This window comes from Cydia strobilella, chromosome Z (assembly GCF_947568885.1).
Source record: "Cydia strobilella chromosome Z, ilCydStro3.1, whole genome shotgun sequence".
NCBI classification, from domain to species: Eukaryota; Metazoa; Arthropoda; class Insecta; order Lepidoptera; family Tortricidae; genus Cydia; species Cydia strobilella.
In genome coordinates this window covers 39,566,883-39,588,395 of record NC_086068.1, presented here as the reverse complement: position 1 = coordinate 39,588,395, position 21,513 = coordinate 39,566,883, and the positions used below count along the sequence as shown (strand labels likewise).

Genomic DNA, 21,513 nt, shown 5'->3' with positions numbered 1-21,513 from the left:
ATAAGCACCGTTGTATACTGTTTTCGGACGAGAAAATTTTTGACATAGAAGAAAACTGTAATAAACAAAATGATAGAGTGTACGCTCGCAATAGTAAAGAAGCGTCTAATAGCATTCCCCGTATTCAAAGAGGTCATCACCCTTCATCTGTGATGGTTTGGCTGGGAGTTTCTTATGCGGGCGTCACTAGTATGCATTTTTGTGAGAAAGGAGTAAAAACTAGTGCCAAAGTGTACCAAGACACGGTGTTGACTAATATTGTGAAACCACTATCCCATACGATGTTTCTAAACCAGCATTGAGTTTTCCAGCAGGACTCTGCTCCAGCCCATAAGGCAAAGTCTACACAAGCCTGGCTCGCCTCCAATAAAATCGACTTTATACGGCATGAAGATTGGCCCTCCTCTAGCCCAGATCTTAATCCTTTAGACTATAAAATATGGCCGTATTTAGAGGAAAAGGTGTGCTCAAAACCTCATGCAAATCTAGACTCGCTGAAAAAATCTCTTGCTACGGCAGTGGCCAATATCGACATGAAAGTGGTGCGTGAATCCATTGACGACTGGCCACGAAGACTTCAAGCCTGTGTAGATAATTATGGCGGTCATTTTGAATAAATGTTATACATTTAGATTCTCTAGTTTATAAGCTTTCAAACGCTGTACAAATTATACGGAATAAACTTAAACTTTTGATTTTATTTGATACTATGTATATATGACAGAACTTATGAGCCGACTAGGTACTATTGAATATCGACCGGAAAAATCAATGACGTATGTTGACGCTCTCAGCAGAAATCCACCGTCTAGCGGCGTTCCCGTAAAGTTGATAAATACGGTCGTGTCAGAGGAGTCTGACTGGTTAAGCACAGTACAAAGCTCTGATTCAGAAATTCAAAGTAAGGTTAGCATGTTGTCAGACCCGAAATCAGCGGAAGTAGTAGAGGTGATGGAAAATTATGTGGTTCGCAATAAAAAGTTATACAAGAAAACAAATGAGGGTGATGGTACCGAAGGGAGTTAGATGGCAGGTACTTAAACAGTGTCACGATGATATTGGCCATTTTGCATTTGATAAAACTTATGCTAAAGTAAAAGAAACCTATTGGTTCGGTAAAATGAAAAAGTTCATCAGGAAGTATGTTGACTCTTGTCTAGAGTGTGCTTATTCCAAGGCTTCTGGGAGAAAAAGACCATTGTTGCACCCTATTCCAAAAATAGATACTCCGTTTGGAATCGTCCATATTGATCATGTCGGCCCCTTTGTGAAGAGCTCAAAGGGGAACACACATATTCTGGTCATAATTGACGCGTAAACAAAATTCATTGTTTTAAGGCCTGTTAAGAGTACAAAAACGTCAATTGTCATAGACCGGTTACGCGATTATTTTAGTATCTTTGGTGTCCCAAAGCGTATAATTTCGGATCGTGGGTCGTGTTTCACTAGTAGCAAGTTTCAGGCGTACATTGATGAGTTGGGGACTAAACATATCCTTAATGCTGTGGCTACACCAAGAGCAAACGGACAGGTTGAGAGATACAACCGTACGTTACTTGATGCACTCACAGCTAAATGCCTGGGTCAGGACGAGCGTAAATGGGATTTAAGTGTTCCTGACGTACAGTGGGGTTTAAATAACACATTGAACAAAGGAATAGGCACAACTCCCGCACAAGCGTTGTTTGGTACATCTTTGACAGGTAGGTCAGAAGGTAGAATCAAGACCTGTTTAGATAATGAACATTTAGTTTGCAACAGTACGGTTGACGAAATAAGGGAAACGGTTGACAAGCATATTACAGAATACCAAGAGAAACAAAAACAAGCATATGACAAAAAAGCTAGTACTCCGTTAAAATTCAAAATTGGCGATTTAGTAAGTATTAAAAGGGAAGTTCCGTCGACTGGTCAAAGTAGAAAACTTGTACCTAAGTATCAAGGTCCGTATCGTGTCACCGCGGTCCTAGACAACGACCGGTATCAGGTAGAAGATACGCCCTTAACAAAGAAGTCGAACCGAAAATATTGTGCTGTGGTTTCTGTCGATAAAATGAAGGCATGGCTCAGTTTTGACAGAGCAAACCTTGATTCCTCCCCTAGTAGTAGTGACGAAGGAGAGACTGTGTCGTGAGTAATTGTCCAGTAGTTTGCTTTAATATGAGATGAATAAACGCTGTAAATAAAGAGAACGACAGACTCAAGGTGGTTACAAGGTAGTAGCGACTTGTACCACCTATTTCATCGTTGATTGTTTATCGCGGTTTCAAGGTAGAAGCGACTTGTACCGCATTTATAAGTTTTATATAAATTCAGTAGAGGCAGGCTCAAGGTAGAAGCGACTTGAACTGCGCCACGGTTGAGGTGGTTTCAAGGTAGTAGCGACTTGTACCACTAAATTCTTGGTTAATTAAGTTGATTACGGTTTCAAGGTAGAAGCGACTTGTACCGCATTTATAAGTTTTAAATAGGTTTAGTAGAGGCAGGCTCAAGGTAGAAGCGACTTGAACTGCGCCACGATTGAGGTGGTTTCAAGGTAGTAGCGACTTGTACCACTAATTTTGTGGTTAATTAAGTTAGTTTCGGTGTCAAGGTACTTGTACTGCGAATCTAAGTTTATATAATAATATATAAAAAAAAAGTATATAGAATAGAATAAGGTTCTGTTCATAAGCACAATATGTATATGTCAACGAAGTAGAAGTGATTTTAGCCAAGTAAAGTACCTAAAAATTGTATGTTGTAGCGGCCTGTAAGTAATGATTTTGTGACAGGTCAATGGCTCAATTTTACTTGTCTTGTACACGGGACGTGTGTGTGTGTTGCGGATGGCCGAATTGTTAGAATCGCCGTATTATTTATATTAGGATTTATCATTGATTTGGTAATATAATAATTAAATTAGTATTTAAATTGTTTTAATAGATATTCTAGTCTCCGCCAACGTATACTGACAGTGGCGCCATAGTTAAAAGGCACCGTTCGCGGATGACGGCCGCTGGGCGGTTAGAAAGGGACAGCACACGTTGCCGGAGACAGACGTTTTGATTGATAAAATTATATCTGGATTTTTATGAAACAATAATTGTTGCTGAAGCAAATAAAAGTCGTTTAAGAGTTCCTGAGTCTTTTACTGAAGCTCGCCGTCTTACAATATAGGCAACAAAATCGTCTCCTTGGCGATAATTTTCTATATTACCTATCATAGCCATGGTTTTGTTTATCCCGTCGCCAATATAATATTCTCACACAATAAAACACTGCTTTATGTACTTTTACTATTTAATCATCCAAACTTATGATCCGCCATTGAATCATACAATCAACCTCGTCTTATCATTATCTATGCGCACTAAGCGCTATTTGAGTTACATAGTTACATGGATACACTTTATTTAGCCAGTACTACTATAACTTCATGGTACTACCTATTACTAGAACTGCTCCAACGTCGCGGTGCGGTGCGATGGTGTGTTATGCTTTAAGTGTCCCACGTCTTGGTCCCCCCACAACAAAAGCGTCGGCTCCTGTTTACCTGTTTACTATAGTAACTATTTATTAATCTGTGTTACTACTCTGTGGCAGTTACAACTTACGTGCAACTTACAAGTTCGTTGACTCGTTGAAGTAAGCTGTTCAAAAATTTGTGAGTTCACAATGTTCCATCAATGTTCACATTGTCGAAGTGATTGTGCCTTGAATTGACAGTTTATGAATAGTAAGACAGTTATTCTTATAAAATAACAAACTTTTTACTACGATCATATGTCAATATGACTTCAAAGAGTGAATCACAGGAAACAAGTGAATTCCTCCGTCGTCGTCAGTTACGACTCCAGCAGGTTTGAATAATTGACTCGTAGAAATATATTATTATACCATATCCATAAATTGTGTCTAGTGCGATTTAGTTGCAAACTAAGATATAACGGAAGCCGCTTTGTTCATTTTAGGTTAGAGAACAGTCTAAAGATATTGCTAAGAAAATAAGACAACGCGCGAAAGTTGAGAAACTACGTCAAGTGGTTGGACTTGACGAGAGGAAAGAAAGGGATTACAAGCAGCATCAAGAGAAATTCGTTAAAAAACTAGAAGAGTTATATTCCAGAGGATTGAGCAATGTAGGGAGCAGCCACCAGCAGGCTCGTGGGCTGACACAATCAGGTTACTAACAAATCCACTAGACTAAATACTTGTACTACAAGTCACAGAAGATTAGAGGCCACTGCAGTTTCTAAGATACTATCTTATATTTTTAAACCTAATACCTAAACATTCTTATTATACAAATAGTGCCTGCACTTCCATCTCCTTATTTTTGATTCTTCTTATTGGTCTGTGTAAAAGTAATGTATTGTTATCTATAAGTAATTTGCAAATAATTAGTCTGTATGTTCGCTTATTGGTAGAAGAGCCGGCAGTAAAGTTTTGAACCAACATGATACCGCGATGAGATGCACAATGGTTTCCCATAAAAGTGATGCTAAGTCCGAATTTGATAGTCTGCCACGGCGGAACTTGCCGAAAGTACAAAAAAGATAGCCACTTCCGGTGCGAAAAAGGGGGGGTCATTTAACCCTTCTGATACTGCAATAATAGCTATGGCATCAGTTAGAAATTTACTGGTAGATACAGAAAAGCGAAATCTGCCAGTATGATTCCTGCCGGAAGTGCTTGGCATACGCTCTCAAAGGTGACCATCGGGACCCCTAAATTAACCCATCTGATACCAGCATGAAACCAATTCCAGTTGGTAGATATGAACCTTCTCTTCAGGAATATATAAGTCTGCCAGGGCGTTTTCTGCCGAAACACCTTGACATACGAGATTTTGTGGCGCAACATCCGTGGTACCCGTATTTTGGAATTGTACATATTACGTACATTTCAAATACTGCAGGCTTATTAATTTATTACTCTATGCTTATATTTATATATTATTACGTTATTAATAACATATATTTATAATAAATTAAGTTAAAATAAATTAAATAATGTGATTAATATGATTGATAGTCATTGAATTAGCTATATGAATCGTTTGTCTTTGTCTGTCATTTTGACTTATGTATTTGTAAGAAAAGGATAAAACATAATTTAACTAATTAAGGCTCGTAAAGTTTTACGAATAAAGGGGTATTAGTATTCATAGCTAAATCAGGCTTGAAATGCGACATAAAATGATTTTTGGTGGTTTCTTTTACGCTTGAGGCGTTTTTTCACCTATTTGGTGTATCTAATCACTATCTTATGTAGGGGAGAGAGGGGTAAGACGAGTAAGACGGGGTAGCGGCTTTATATGGCGACACGACTGACTAACCATCAGAATCCCGTTAGTGCATGACGATGCGTCGCCGTCATGGCAATCAGTTCGCACAGTGACCGGCTAGACAAATGGTGTTGTTAATTATTTATTTGCAACAAAACTGTTTTTGTCATATTCCTTGTTATTTCTAGGGTTCCGTACCCAAAGGGTAAAAACGGGACCCTATAACTAAGACTCCGCTGTCTGTCTGTCTGTCTGTCTGTCCGTCTGTCACCAGCCTGTATCTCATCAACCGTGATAGCTAGACAGATGAAATTTTCACAGATGATGTATTTCTGTTGCCGCTATAACAACAAACTATAACTAATTGTCTATAAAACCTGTATTCATTACCTGTAATGCACAATTGATTAAAAAGTGATTCTAAATGATTCTAATAACATAATAAAATAAATATTTAAGTGGGGTTCCCATACAACAAACATGACGTTTTTTGCCGTTTTTTGCGTAATTGTATTATGGTACGGAACCTTACGTGCGCGAGTCCGACTCGAACTTAGCCGGTTTTTGTGTTTTATTTGGTTTGCGTTTGTTTCCTTATTATCACCAGCACATATATACTGTTAATTTATTCCTATGGCCCAGCAATCACGCCAACAGCTAAGGATTTGTTTGGTTTCAAGCACGGTTTATTTATTTTTTTACTTTCGAATTTCATTAGGCACATGGGGCAAGATGGGGTACATCTTGACGGCCGTAGTTTTAATGTGATAAACTGATGAAGAATTGCGGATTTGAATTTATTTATTCTTTTCTTGTAGAACGCTGAAAAAGTATAAAAGAAAGTCAAATAGAGGAGAGTGGTTAGTAGAGGCCAAGAAAAAAGCGGTGGATGCTGTTATAAAGGGAAGATGGGGTACATGTTATCTGTAAACACATTTTCTGTCTCTCAGACCACTTAAGAAATAAAGGTAAAACAGTTCGTGAGAAGGTATCAGACGATGGACCCAATAGCCAAAATTTGAAGTTTTGTTTAGGCCCTAAATATAATATTTCTATGAATTGTTCTTATCTTGTCCCGAAGGGGTTCCCCATTTTACCATACCTGGGGGGCAAGATGGAGAGTAGGCACTTTAGGCCATTATTTTTTTTTTTTAATTTAATTATCTAACTAGAGAGTTCCTAGTAAGTGTTGATTATGAAAGACTGATTACCAAAGATAAAAATAAAAATAACAAAAACTTAAAAAGAATAGCATTTTCAGTTTTATTGGACTTAAAACATTAAGTATCCCGTCATGCCAACCTCTCCCCTACATTTCTTGACGTTGACGCAAAAATGACGTAGTTTAACATTCAGGGTGTTGTTTTATAACACTACAAATAGAGATAACTAAGCCGACGGTCTTGGGTTCGAATTCCGATAAGGGCATATATTTGTGTGATGAAAACATATATTTATTCCTGAGTCATGGTTGTCATCTATGTATTTAAGTATATATTTATCTATATAAGTATGTATGTATATCCTCGCCTAGTACCCATAATACTCCCAATATTTATAAATAACAATAGAAATACATCATCTGAGAAAATTTCAACTGTCTAGCTATCACGGTTCATGAGATACAGCCTGGTGACAGACGGAACGGACGGATCTTAGTAATAGGGTCCAGTTTTTACCCTTTGGGTACGGAACCCTAAAAATGATGTAAAATGTTCATATTTGGATTATTGGTAAAAATCGTCCTTGACGTTGAAAATCTTGTCTTGTCACACCCGTTTACAAGAAGTATGTAATAATAATAATTTTGTTCATTTTGGTAAATAAAGGATATTGTAATTTGAAATTATTTTATTATTTATATATAAGGTGCTAACAAATTAGCTACAGAAATTTTACGAGATGGTACTTTACACTAGAACAATTAACTTTTAATAGAAATTAAGAAAATTTCTCATAATTTTTATTTTATTTACCGAACAAAATAAATAAACTATAATTATATCTAAAAAAAAAATCATCATGTATTTAACTGCTTGTTTGTCTTAAATGTCATTGTCAACGTGTCATTTGATTTATCAACGTAAAGTGGCCAGTTACGTTTTATATTTTAAAGAGGTTTTAGAATCTGTTCAATGAGGTCTCATTTAATTATCTCATTAACAGAGTTTTTTACAAAGCAAATTTGTTTTCCAATTTTCTCCAAATAACATCATAAAACCTATAATGTTTCATACTTACATATACTTCAGGAGCCGAGTACTATCAACTGTGAAGATATCGGTAGCTAATTTGTTAGCACCTTTATAAGGCAAACAAAAAAGTACAAAGCCGTAAGCAGGTATTAAATTAATGCCCAAATTATATTGTGTATATTAATAAATTTGAAATATATGTTATTAATAACTTAATAATATACAAATGTAAGCATAGAGTAATAAATTAATAAGCCTGCAGTATTTGAAATGTCCGTAATATGTACAATTCCAAAATACGGGTACCACGGACGTTGCGCCACAAAATCTCGTATGTCAAGGTGTTTCGGCAGAAAACGCCCTGGCAGACTTATATATTCCTGAAGAGAAGGTTTATATCTACCGACTGGAATTGGTTTCATGCTGGTATCAGATGGGTTAATTTAGGGGTTTGAGACCGTATGCCAAGCACTTCCGGCAGGAATCATACTGGCAGATTTCGCTTTTCTGTATCTACCAGTAAATTTCTAACTGATGCCATAGCTATTATTGCAGTATCAGATGGGTTAAATGACCCCCCCTTTTTCGCACCGGAAGTGGCTATCTTTTTTGTACTTTCGGCAAGTTCCGCCGTGGCAGACTATCAAATTCGGACTTAGCATCACTTTTATGGGAAATCATTGTGCATCTCATCGCGGTATCACGTTGGTTCGAAACTTTACTGCCGGCTCTCCAACCATATGTACATATGCTAGAATGAAATGATAAATGTTGATATTTTCAGAGAATCTTGCTGAAAAAGTTGACTTGTCCCATCTACGAGGGAGAGAAGCTGCAGCGGAGGTAAAAAGGCAGAAACAACAAAAACTAGATGAATTGAAAAAGGGTTTGGACAGAAAACTGCAAGCAAGGTAAATAAGTCCAGGCCAGGTTCAGGTCCATGGTCCATGCTGCTGACAACATGACCATAGTGCTATCATTGTCATTGCTGCACCTAGTAGCTGTAGTAGGGTAGGGTAGGGTATTTCATGTTCAAGAAGCTAATGCGTACATTGGGAGTTGGGAGGCTTTGACCATTATATATAACTTTATTGTAAATTGATAAGAACATTGTGGATTACAGTTATAATTAAGGAGGAAGTTCTGTGTTCAACTGCATTGGATTTTATTGCTTAATTATAATATGCCCAGCAATAATTGTGCACCATAAGCTCAATATAAGTTCTTTTTAGGATTCTTTAACAAACTGCTGGGTAAAATAGAGCTCTTAGGGTGTAACTCGTCCATTTATCTGTCACATTACACTACACTATTGATTTAACCTCTAGCCACCCACAACACATTGAAACATGCTAAGACCAATGCAATTTTGCCATGTCGAAATGAAGATCATCATTTTAAACTTCATGCTTTTAAGATTTTTCAGTTATAGTTGCATGGGATTATTGTAAGTTTGTACTGAACCCTTAGTAGTGTAAGAGTCAAATGAACTCACATTTGTCCAGTTTTTAGGGTTCCGTACCTCAAAAGGAAAAAACGGAACCCTTATAGGATCACTCCTGCGTCTGTCTGTCTGTCTGTCCGTCTGTCACAGCCTATTTTCTTCGAAACTACTGGACCAATTAAGTTGAAATTTAGTACACATATATAAGTTTGTAACCCAAAGATGTACATGTAACGTAAACAAATTAATTTTAAACACGGGGGCCACTTTTGGGGGGTAAATGAGAAAATTAATTAGTTACATATCAAATGAAAGAGCTCATTGTTAGAATCTCAAATATATTTTCTTTATAATTTTAAGATAAACAGTTTAGAAGTTATTCAAGAAAATAGGCAAAAAATGACCATTCCCCCCCCTTTATCTCCGAAACTACTGGGTCTAAAATTTTGAAAAAAAATACACAAAATAGATCTTTATCTATAGATCTCAGGAAAACCTATTAGAAAAGTGCAGTCAAGCGTGAGTCGGACTTAATTACTTAGTTTTTGATCCGACCCCTACAGGTTTTTTAAAGACATTTCACTCACGTTTCACATCATAAAAAATACATTGTTTAAATTATGTAATGTACGGAACCCTTGGAACGCGAGTCCGACTCGCACTTGGCCGGTATTTTTGTTTTTCCGTTTAAGTTAATGTTGAAGGCCACCAATGGCTCCGTCCTAATGGGACTTTATAATTAGGAATAAAACTTATTGAATTCCATAAAAATATAATAAGAAAAAATAAGGATATTCTTTCAAAACATTTCTGCTCTGCACCAATAAAGTCTAATGAAAGTAAGTAATGGCAACCAAAGTAAAGCAATTTTTACTGTCATATTGACAAGTATTCCATACATTACATTAATACTGTATCACAAGATTATTGTGCTAGCTAAATATATACACATAATTATATCTTAGTATAATTTTTGACAGACCTGTATTATTGAACTGAGTTTAGGGGCTTTATTATTGCAAGTCCCTCACAGTGACACTTTTGAGGTACTTACAACTATAACAATAATGTTAAGGTTTACAAAAGTATTTTTATCATTTCCGGTGTTCCAACGATATAAATTATGAATCCAAAAATAAAAATAAATTCGTGCATGGAGCTAATTGTCAACTTAATAAAATTCCATATTTTGTTTGTATATTGACCTGTGCTGAGCTTGAGCCTGTTTATTTTAGTTATTAATGGCCTGTAGCGAATTTGTTACTGTTTTATGTAGCATTGCAGTACTGCTGTTATTGATATACTTATATGTATATACTCTCTATTTTTTTTGTGTGTGTTAGGATAATTTAATTTTAAACAAAAACAATGAAAATGGGTAATGTTGCCATTCAAACTGATTCATTACCATTTAGCTTTGTATTGGACTAATTTTCAGATTTTAATAGTGTGTATAGCTTTGTGTTTAGATCTAAAGTCTGCCAACGCTAACCCATTATGAAGGTGGTGCGAAATAAATGTACTTCCTTTAAACTTTCTTGTTATGTCCCATACTCTAAAAGGATACTTTTATTGTCCTAATTTGTCCAACTGATCTGTGTGTGTTGTAGTACAAAAGCATGACAATTGGGCAGTAGATTAGACAATAGGGAATATTATGCAAACCTCTCCGTAGGGGGGAGTCACTAGCACGATCGATCATAGGGTCTACTGCGAATGAAAATCGAAATTTCGTTATCTGCCTCTCTATCACTCTTGCATATTCGAATGATAGAGAAGCAGATAACGAAATATAAATTTTTGAACAAATTATCTGTGGTTTTGGATGTGCGCTAGAGCTGCACTCTGGTGGTAAAACATTGCAGTAATACTCCCTATTCAACTGTCATTTTAGTGTCTGGCATATAAAAAACAGAGCTTAATTATTATGTGGTAAATTTTTAGGGAAGCTGCAAATGAATTGAGCCGTGAAAAGTCAGCCAGTGCAGCAAACAAATGGTCCAAACTCTCCAGTAAAATAAATATTGTTAATGAAGAAACCAAAACTACTTATGAAAATGTTAATGTAGACGTAAACTTAAATAACAAGGAGTTACCCAAAGAAGTGGCAAGGACAGACATGGGCACCCAGTGGGATATTGATTTACTTTCTCCCGAATGGGAGCCCAATGTCCCGGTACTAGCTCTACCACAAGAGGATAACATCAAAGAGTCTGCTGGCGACAAAGACAATGCCGCAGACAAACAAAACAAAAGGGATTTGTTTGCGATTAGTGATGAGATGCCGTTAAGCCTGCGCGGAGGAACGGCTACATCTTGTGATACTGGACCTTCAAAGCTTTCTTCAACATTAGTTTCAGAATACATTCAAAATCGGGTGCTTCGACTCAGAGAATCTGAAAATAACACAAGCAAGCAACAATCAGACGATTTAAAGAATTTAAGGCAGACAATAACTCGAAGCAGACCTCCACTAGGGCCTGAAGGTAGTGCTATTAGCAACATTTGCCACGTAGTTGAAGGCCAAGCGTTTCCGGTGCCCATGTGGCATCCCGAAACCAGTTGTCGGTGTCAGTTCCTTACAATTACACACAACAAACAAGCATTGGAAAAAAAGCACTTTCCAATTAATGTATATCATTCAAATAAGATCTTTAGTTCCATTGCTCCTGTGAAACTGAACTCGGTACCTAGTCCTGTTTCGAGGAAAGCAAGACCCTTGATACCGCATAAGTGTTGCGAACATAATGAACTAGCAGGTGACAAGTCCTAATCGATATCTGAAATCACGGCTTAGCTTTCCATTATACTGTGACTTAGGCTAAACCCATTGGATTATAATATAACCATACGTCACTTAATAACATTTCATTATACTGCGACTTAGGCTAAACCCATTGGATTATAACCATACTATTACGTCACTTAATAACATTTCATTATACTGTGACTTAGGCTAAACCCATTGGATTATAACCATACTATTACGTCACTTAATAACATTTCATTATACTGTGACTTAGGCTAAACCCATTGGATTATAACCATACTATTACGTCACTTAATAATATTTCATTTGTTTAAAGACCTTGTACTGCTTCATAGTTTCTAGTACATTTTGTATTGCCTTGCTGGGCCAATCAAATTAGATCCAAAAATATCGTTTTGAGGAATTAATTCCCAGCAAGCTGGAAATCACTTTAATACTTTCATTTGGTCCTTAATGCGTGTAATCTGAGTTTGCTCCATCCCAGGCGGTGTGCATACATTTTGGGAGCCTTAGGAGATACATTTTTCCTTGGATTGCCAAACAACTCGATGTAGAGGGAACCCACCATCAAATAGAATGGCACTACCAGCAAGGTTTGGTGAATCAGACACTGGTAAAAAGGAGTTTTCGGATTTTTTAACATGATTATACCAAATAAAAGAACTTCAAAGTGGCGGTCATTTTTTACAAACTGATCACGAATTCATATGAAGGTACCTTTCGGATCATGATTAGAACAAAGGCCGTGCCGGGATAAGCTAAGTGATTCTGCCACCCTTCAGTTTGGGCTTGTAATTTTTATGTGTGGCTCTACATTAGTCATTATTGTGCCAAATTTGAGCACCCTAAACGTTATAGTTTTTGTTTAAAACAAAACGAAATTTTATTTGCTTTGATATTTTTTTTCTAGTCAACCAATTTTAACGAGCTTGGCATGTATTGTACATTTAATCAAGATGATTAAATGACCATAATTTACCTGTTTCCAAAAACTAGAATAAAATTTTTAATTGTCATATACTATAGGTCTTCCAAGATTATTTTCTCGTAACAGAACGGGATCTGGTTGCTGCTCTCACCGATCCTTTCAAAAATATACATACTGGATACAATTAGACACAAATGTCATCGTACTTAATGCAAAGGGATAATGTGTATATTGTTTCGACGAATTAGATACTCTCTAATAAATATTAAATGACTTTGTTATCTCTATACGTCTTACTAACTCTGTGTGTAAATTGTGTAAAAAAACAAAACGACAATGAAGAACGGAATTCTTAATTTAAAAATTTAAAGTTTACTGCAACAATAAATATAATTCTTACTGAGCACATCGCCGCTATACTTACTCAACCTCGTATCTGCAACACTCATTTGATGACAAAAACACCCGTATTCCGAATGAAAAAAAAGCGACATTTCCATCAAATGATTGTTGCAGATATGAGGTTGAGTAAGTATAGCGACGACATTGAGATAGTCCATTGGTTGGAAAGCCCGTTCGAAATTTAAGAGGCCGGTGTCGATTTTAGTCGCAAAAATGTAAAATTAATAGATTTAGTCGGTGAAATTGTACACCTTTTGTTACCTAATTGAAATAACAAGTACTGATTTCTATTAGCGCATCTTCTTATCTTACCTTTTATCAGATCAATTTGTTGAAAACAGACTCACTAAAATTGTAATGTTTGCTTTTCTGATGGACGTTTAGGTAAACGCGCGTAAAGCACTGATTTTGTCGTGCTTATTTGTAAATTTCGTTAAGTTTGAACGGTCAAACATGGTAATTTTGTATTACACATATCCTGTACTTGACGTTTATCAGACTACATTTTTATTATTGTAAATGAAAGTTAGACGAAATCAATTTTCTCCAGAAATTACTTCAAAACAAGTGACAATTTCTCTGAAAATCGACTTAATTTCAACGTAATTTTGATACTTAAACAATGTACAACATTTGTTGAAACTATTCTTATACATCAATTTGTATAATTTACCACCATAAATTTTTGATGAATTTTTAAAAACTGCCCCTTCTTTTCATATATTTCCGGTGACGCACGCTCGCGACCTCATTATTAAAAGGCAAGATGAGAAGACGTGCTAATAGAAACCAATACTTGTTATTTAGATATTACGTAACAAAACGTGTATCATTTCAACGACTAAATCTATCAATTTAAAATTTTTGCTCCAAAATCGACTACGGCCTCTTAAGCTTATTTGCATTATAACTAGGTTGTATTTTGTAGATCTTTTTTTCTCTCATGCGTTTGGTAGACTATTACAAAAAAATGAAATAACCCACAAAAATAAGCAAGTTGAATTAAACTTTGTGTCACACACATAAGTCATTAATTTCAATGCCTAAGTTTTATTTAAAAATCTTTCTCGCTAAAACGACTTCCTAATATGAAATTACCAGTCTAGGAAGCTGATCCAAGCTAGTAACTGAACCTAAGTAACCTAAGATCAGGCTGCAGTTAAAAAACTAATAAAGATAAGGTTAACCTGATAATTTTCCCGCCGTCTCCATACTCGATTTAGTTGGTTACTGGCTGGTTAGCTGCCTGTTAGCTATAGTTTTTCCGAAAATTCCCAGGACAGGCGAATCTTTTTGTATGAAAACTTGCAACAAAATGCATTTTTTATCGAAACTACTGCAGTCTAAAATGAAGTCAAAATCAGTCTATGGACTAAATTTTTTACAAGCTTTCTAATGGTACCCCACTCGATTCGTACAAATAAAAGAAAAAAACAGGTTACCCATCTCAACCCCCTAAAATAAAAAATAAGCGGTTTTGACTTATGTACAATATTAGTGGTGGTAATTGCTATAACTGTTTCAAATTTTAGGTATCTATGTCAAACGGTCTCTGAGAAAAACGCATTTAACTGATTTGCAAGACCGAAGTTTTGCACGGAACACTAAAAATTGAAAAAGAGCAAAAATGTATGCACACCTCCTGGGATGGAGCAAACTAGGATTACATGCCTTTAGGATCAATTGAAGATATTAAAACGATTTCCAGCTTAGATGATAGTATGTCTCACGACAGTTTAATTTCCAGCTTAGATGATAGATGTCTTTCGACAGGTTAATTTCCAGCTTAGATGATAGTATGTCTCACGACAGTTCAATTTCCAGCTTAGATGATACTTTAAACTTCAAATATCTTTATGGCCAATATATTACATTTACATGGAATATAGACACTGTAAGGGCACAGCAATTGAATCTTATACCTACATAAGCATCTACAATTTAACCTTATACATAAGCAAACATATACATAAGCATTGCACAGACATTCGAATAAAACTATTAATTAAAAAGAATTAATAATAGTATTATGCAGTTACAATTACTACTATTTATTGCGGGACGTATCACCAAAAAACTCTTGCAGTGAATAGTAACTCTTATCCAATAAGTATTTTTCTAAAATGGTCTCAAATGATTTTGGATTTCCTATTGATTTGATTTCATGTGGTATCTTATTATATATTTTTATGCACATCGTATGGGGTCCTGAATGGTACAATGTTAAGCTGGATGTGGGTAATGCAAGGTCGTTATTTCGTCGAAGGTTTAGTGGCTTTGTTTGTCGGTCTGACAGAAGAAATGGCTATAGGCTCTAGTAAACTTACAAACTTCAAAAATATATAGTCATGAAAGTGTCAAAATTCCGAGCTCTTTAAAGAAGGTTCGACAGCTCTGAATTTGTTTTATATTTACAAGGATTCTGACACATTTTTTTTGAATTATAAACAGGTCATTTATTACTGTACTTATTGCCCCAAAGCAATATGCCGTAACGGAACAGGGAGTGGGCATAAGCGTGATAGGCTGTTAAGGCAGTATTAAGGTCGGTTGTTTTTTTTTTTAATTCGTATAAAGCATACGTGAATCTGGAGAGACTATTAATTAAATTTTGTATATGGTCTTTCCAGTTTACGAATGAAAAAGTGTCAACGGGTTCTAATTTAATATTATTAAATGTATAATCTATGTTTAGGGGTTGTTTCTAGTATGGCCTGAATTGCATTAGTTTTGTTTTGTTAAAGTTTATTTGGAGATTATGATCAGTTAGCCAATATTATAATAATGAGAACAGTTTAATTTCCAGCTTAGATGATAGTATGTCTCACGACAGTTTAATTTCCAGCTTAGATGATAGTATGTCTCACGACAGTTTAATTTCTAGCTTAGATGATAGTATGTCTCACGACAGTTTAATTTCCAGCTTAGATGATAGTATGTCTCACGTCAGTTTAATTTCTAGCTTAGATGATAGTATGTCTCACGACAGTTTAATTTCGATGATTTTCAGCTTGCTGGGAATTATATTCTTCAAAAAAATCTAATTTGATTGACCTATGCTTGTACCTACCAATTATGTTTTAGTCACATTAAATAGTACAGAAGAGCTGTTCGTCGTTGAATACTTTTAATAATATAATTGTTTTATTATGATATGTAACGGATATGCGGGGATATGTTATAAAATCCGTGAAAATGAATGAAAATATTATAGATATAAATTCGCAAAAAAAAAATTTTCTCATTCAAAAAGGATTATCTTCATACAGATGTTATCGAGCAGGGAGTGTACAGTCGAGTTCGCAAACACCTTTACAAGCCAACGTTCCAAAAACATATTTACACGCCTCAGAAACATTGACAATAAGGTCGTGTAAATATATTTATACGCCTCAGAAACATTGACAGTAAGGTCGTGTAAATATATTTACACGCCTCAGAAACATTGACAGTAAGGTCGTGTAAATATATTTACACGCCTCAGAAACATTGACAGTAAGGTCGTGTAAATATATTTACCGCCTCAGAAACAATAAGGTCGTGTAATAGTTATTTGTTATACAAGGGTGCAAAGTTGTATTTTACCCGCGAGTGTAGAATTGAAACACGAGCAAGCGAAAGGATTCTATAGGTGAACCACGAGCGAAGCGAGTGGTTCTAAAATAGAATCCTGAGCGTAGCGAGTGTTTCAACACACGAGAAGTAAAATACATTTGCGCCCGTGTGTAACACAAAACTTTTCACCTCACTATAGCGAGGAAAGTGCAACATCCACAGGCGTTAGATCATCTTCATCACTGAAATCACTCATTTCTTTACGATATTATAACAGAAAACTCTGGAAGTTGTGTATTTTTACGCGAGTCGGTGAGAAAAGGTTTTAAGTAAAAGAATTGTTGACAATGTTGACATTTCTGATGTATGAAATGTCAACGATGCGTTTTGAAATTGCATCGACTCAAATTGTGCGTTCAGAATTATATTTAACATCATTATAAAAAACAAACGTTTCTTATGGAATTTTAAGGTTTATGACTTAAAATCATTAAATAAAGCTAAATTTGGTATTTTTTATTAGATTCTCAAACCATTTATTTAATGATAATTAATATCGAACGAACCATTATCATGAGCGTTTTACGTTTTGTTATCTGTCAAGCTACTTAAACACGCTCCATCCAAGGTCAAATTACTTTCCCCACTAGAGGATAAAACGCGTTTTTCCCCGCTTGCATTGAAGGATAAACGACAACTTTCCGAGCTAGTGAGGGGAAAATATATTTACACGCCTCAGAAACATTGACAATAAGGTCGTGTAAATATATTAACACGCCTCAGAAACATTGACAGTAAGGTCGTGTAAATATATTTACACGCCTCAGAAACATTGACAATAAAGTCGTGTAAATATATTTTTGGAACATTAGCTTGTAAGGATGTTTTCACCACACCAGCTGGTAAAAGCTCTCTTGGTTGTTCAAAAACTGATAAGAAAGTTTATTCACATGTGTGAGGCAAGGTAATCAAATGCAAATTTTGAGTTGTTTTCTTATGTTTGCTGGGAGAATTGACTTAAATTATGATTTTGTATGATAAATATTTAATACCATTCATTTTGAATCGATTTGCTTTGATTTTGTTTGATATTTTACAGTTAGTATTTTTCTTGTGTTGGTGTGGTAAATAATTTTGTGTTTCTATCGGTGGCAAAATTTGTCTAACCCTCGTGCCTTAAAACCCTCACAACGCTCAAGATTCCATTTTTCGAACCACTGGCTACGCTCGTGGTTCAATTTTGAAATCTTTCGCTTGCTCGGTTACCAATATTAGCACGAGAGGTTAAGCAATAACTTTGCCCCCCTTGTAAAATAAATAACTATTGTGAGCTCAACCGTACCAAACAATTACTTTGCAGAGATATAGGAACGAGTATTGCGCGATCCAGAGATGCCGCACACAACAACTGTCGTATATGATACTTACGGAGCCATTTTAAATTAGGGATACCTATCTCCTTACTATTTTTACTTGTGTGTAATTTCATTCACAGGTCCAAACGTACGAACTATCCGTTACATTTCTGAAAATACATACAACACTGACAGTGATCGTCATCGTCTCATGTTAATTTGCAATCCATTAAAGCTGAATGCTTAGTTTCACATGCTTGTACTTATTGCCGTATACTATAATTTAGTTAAAACTCTTACGAGACTATAATAAACTAACGGCATGTAATTTATGTTATATAGGTCATGCCAATGGATTGCTGAGGAGTAAGGAGTCTGGCAATGTGTTAAGCAAGAAAAAGTCTGTTACGACATATGATCACTGTACAAGAGATAGTCGGCACGTTCAGCGCGTCGACGAGCGCATAGTTTATCGGGATCGCAGCCTCGAGCAGGACGCCTACTCGCAAGCGCTCAGCGAGTCCATGTCTGCGTGTAACCTAGACAAACAGAACAAAAGTCAACATTCGGCTAATAAAATTGCTGTGACGAGACAAAACGTTGATAAGGAATATAAGGATACAATAGCATTTTTAAATAGCCTCCCCAAAAATAAAAACACTAGACCAATCGTAAGTAAAAGTAAAGCATATTTAGTCAATTTAATGTTATTTTTTAGGATAATTTGTGTCACGGAAATAATCTGTCTATGCGGATGTAGTTGCGGTCAGAAGCTAGTGATTAAATAAATGCTTTTTCTTTCCTATCACGGAACAATAGTGTTCTGGACATTTGGGAGGTGTGCGCGGATCCGAAACCAACACGTAGAGGCCCTTTTGACACTTTAATGAGATGTAAGGGGTACACCGAGCGGATCTTGCCCTTGACATGGGACGCACGCAGAGGCAGTACTTGCCAGGGTTAAAGGATTAGTGGGAATTGATGGAATCTAAAAATGAACTAAATCAGAACAAAAAAGAGGCTAAATCAATGCTTATTATTAATTATTATCTGTCAATCATGGTAACCTTGACCTGATGCTGCAGCAATACCTAGAACACCCAATTACCGACGCCTTAACGTAGGGGTCTCCGACCTGAACTTTTAACCTGAAGGCCACAACCAGACAACGACTACGACCAGGCATGTGGCTTTAGCACTTCCTTTTCTCTAGCTGGCTTGTACGGCCGTTTGTTCTCCCATATTCTTTACACGTTCTCACGGGCCGGAGTTTGAACACCACTGCTTTATCGAGTTGCCTCCAGACCAGAGAGAAAAGAGAATGCCATCACTTACAGTATACTAATGAAATATTACAGTTTCATCAATTTCATCATAGTCAAATTTTAATTTAATTTTTAAGTACTGGTGTACATAATATTATTTTCGGTTACCGCGATAGTTATAATCGCTGTAAAGGCTATAAAGGGTTCGAAACGTCGGGATGTACTATAAATTCAATATACGCGATATAATCCGTTTTCATAGTTTTATTTCATGAGTAACTATCGTAATTTTTAAGTAATTTAGTTTCAAGTTTATTCGTGATATGGATTTTTTATTGTCCGAAATAAATTATTTTTATTTATTTATTTATAACTTAAGTTATTGGTAATTCTATGTTTTCCAGAACAATGCTTTTAAAGACGATCACCGTCTTCAAGAACAGAGAGACAGTCGTCAAAGAATATTGCAACAAGAATTTAGAAACATAGAACAAGAAAGCAGAAGGCAAGATTCACAGGTATCTGTATTCACATATAATACCATGTTCAAATGGATATTTCACGTAGATGCGTTTATAAAACTTTGCTTCAGTATTTATAATATATAATCCTATTGAAGCTTATGTAATATACCTTGCCTTGCCTTGCCTTGATAAATCAGCGAGCGTTCTTTGTCACATCCAGGAGGCTAGGATACCTAATCGTACATCATCTGATATAAAAAAAACTACGCTACGCTGTCCGTCCGTATCCTGACTTGAATTATTTTGAGTTGTATTTGTAGGTACTTATCGAATATGTTGGTCACATGTCAGTCGCGGGGCGTCCAAAGAACTCTTATTAAATAGTATTTTATACAATCGTGATATAATGGAGAGCTTTTCAGTTGAGTACCGTGTTAAGGTCACGAAGCTTGCTGAGTGGCCTTATTGGGTACGAGATTGAAAAGCTTGATTATATCACTATTGTATACAATACTTTTTCTACGAGTCAACAAAAATAATACTTACTTTAAACTAGTAGAATCATATAGGTAAACAAGCCAAAAGTATACAGCTAAGATATGCGACCAGCTGCGATACCTTCATACTCGTGCATGCATGTTAATTTTAAGATGTATTGTTTTGAAAAGATATGTCCCGCCGAGTTTGTTGCTGGTCCCATATTGGGAGACCCTCCTCCAATTGAGGGGGGATTTAAATCTTCTCGGGGCAGAGGTGTAAAGTAAAGGTGACAGTCCATTTTTGACCGCAGCTGCGTGACTGCACCGACACTACTGCAGCGGCCTGAACGCGTCGGTGTTATTGTCAATTTCCATAGTAAAATGAATGACGATATCGACTGCACGCAATATGGTGATTTTAACGTTTTCCCGACCGCAGCTGCACTACTGCTCCGACACGTCGGTGTTATTGTCAATTTCCATAGTAAAATGAATGACAAGACCGACTGCACGTAGCATGGCCATTTTTGCGTATTTGGTGTATTATTGCAACTGCGGCTGCAGACCGCACGTCAAATCTGTCACCTGCACTGAAATGTCTTTGGTCACAGATATTAGTAGTTCTAAGCAAAGATGATATAACCACTACGTTCTAAGGAGCTTATTACACCCACGGATAAAGAATCCCGATGGTACAGTCGCCATATATCGCAGATATATCGGGGCGGCCAAGGAGCTCACAAATATCTGAACACGCCTTTATTGTCAAGGCGCTAGAGTGCATGTTCAGATATTTTTAGCACCTCGGTCGCTCCGATATATCCGATGGCGACTGAACCTACTGTAAACTTTTTACTAATCTATATTGAGCCCTAGGAGCATATAACAAAACGGAGTAGCCATTGGCACTCCCCTCTGTCGAAAATAGTCGGCCAATGGTCATACACAATGTATGGACTGACGTTTATCTGACATGGCTATTTTGACGTTACGTATACATTTGACGTTCCCCTCCCCCGCAAAAATTGGCAGACTTTTTTGTACAGCAAATTACAGACGTGGCGGCTCCGTTTGGTTATATCCTCCTAGATTGAGCCATATCACAGAGCCAGTTAGGAAACTAGAATGATAGGTCCGAAAAGAGAGCGTCAAATTCGGAAGTTAACTATTGTCTGGCAAACACTTCGAGCAACACCGGCTTCCGACACGTCGGAAGGGAGGAGCCCAAGCGATATCTTACCGTACAAATCGTTCTGCCATTTTTTACGGAGGAAAACTTGCACACAGTCGCATTTCTCACTCACTACTTACAAAATCCAATCCCTAATGATGACACAAATACATAGAAAATGACACACGTCAAAGATAAGTCTTGCTAACCTCGATC

General features: G+C 36.3%; 2 protein-coding genes across 4 annotated transcripts in view; one reads left to right on the top strand and one right to left on the bottom strand.

Moving 5' to 3' along the window:
* Window positions 1–3,622: 3,622 nt before the first annotated feature.
* LOC134754805 (uncharacterized) overlaps window positions 3,623–21,513 on the top strand; it is a 48,285-nt gene continuing 30,394 nt past the window's right edge. For 2 of the 3 annotated variants that reach the window (XM_063691182.1, XM_063691181.1), the window contains exons 1-6: window positions 3,623–3,842; window positions 3,954–4,164; window positions 8,249–8,375; window positions 10,853–11,667; window positions 18,261–18,589; window positions 19,588–19,701. In XM_063691182.1, coding sequence (XP_063547252.1) covers window positions 3,774–3,842; window positions 3,954–4,164; window positions 8,249–8,375; window positions 10,853–11,667; window positions 18,261–18,589; window positions 19,588–19,701 — 1,665 coding nt within the window. In that variant the 5' untranslated portion in view covers window positions 3,623–3,773. The remainder of the gene's footprint in view (window positions 3,843–3,953; window positions 4,165–8,248; window positions 8,376–10,852; window positions 11,668–18,260; window positions 18,590–19,587; window positions 19,702–21,513) is intronic. The other variant, XM_063691183.1, reaches the window with a different exon arrangement.
* The window catches only part of LOC134754837 (DNA replication licensing factor Mcm7), a 425,513-nt gene continuing 425,335 nt past the window's right edge, over window positions 21,336–21,513 (bottom strand). Inside the window, exon 17 of the transcript XR_010128980.1 lies at window positions 21,336–21,402. The gene's annotated coding sequence lies outside the window, so the exon portion shown is untranslated. The remainder of the gene's footprint in view (window positions 21,403–21,513) is intronic.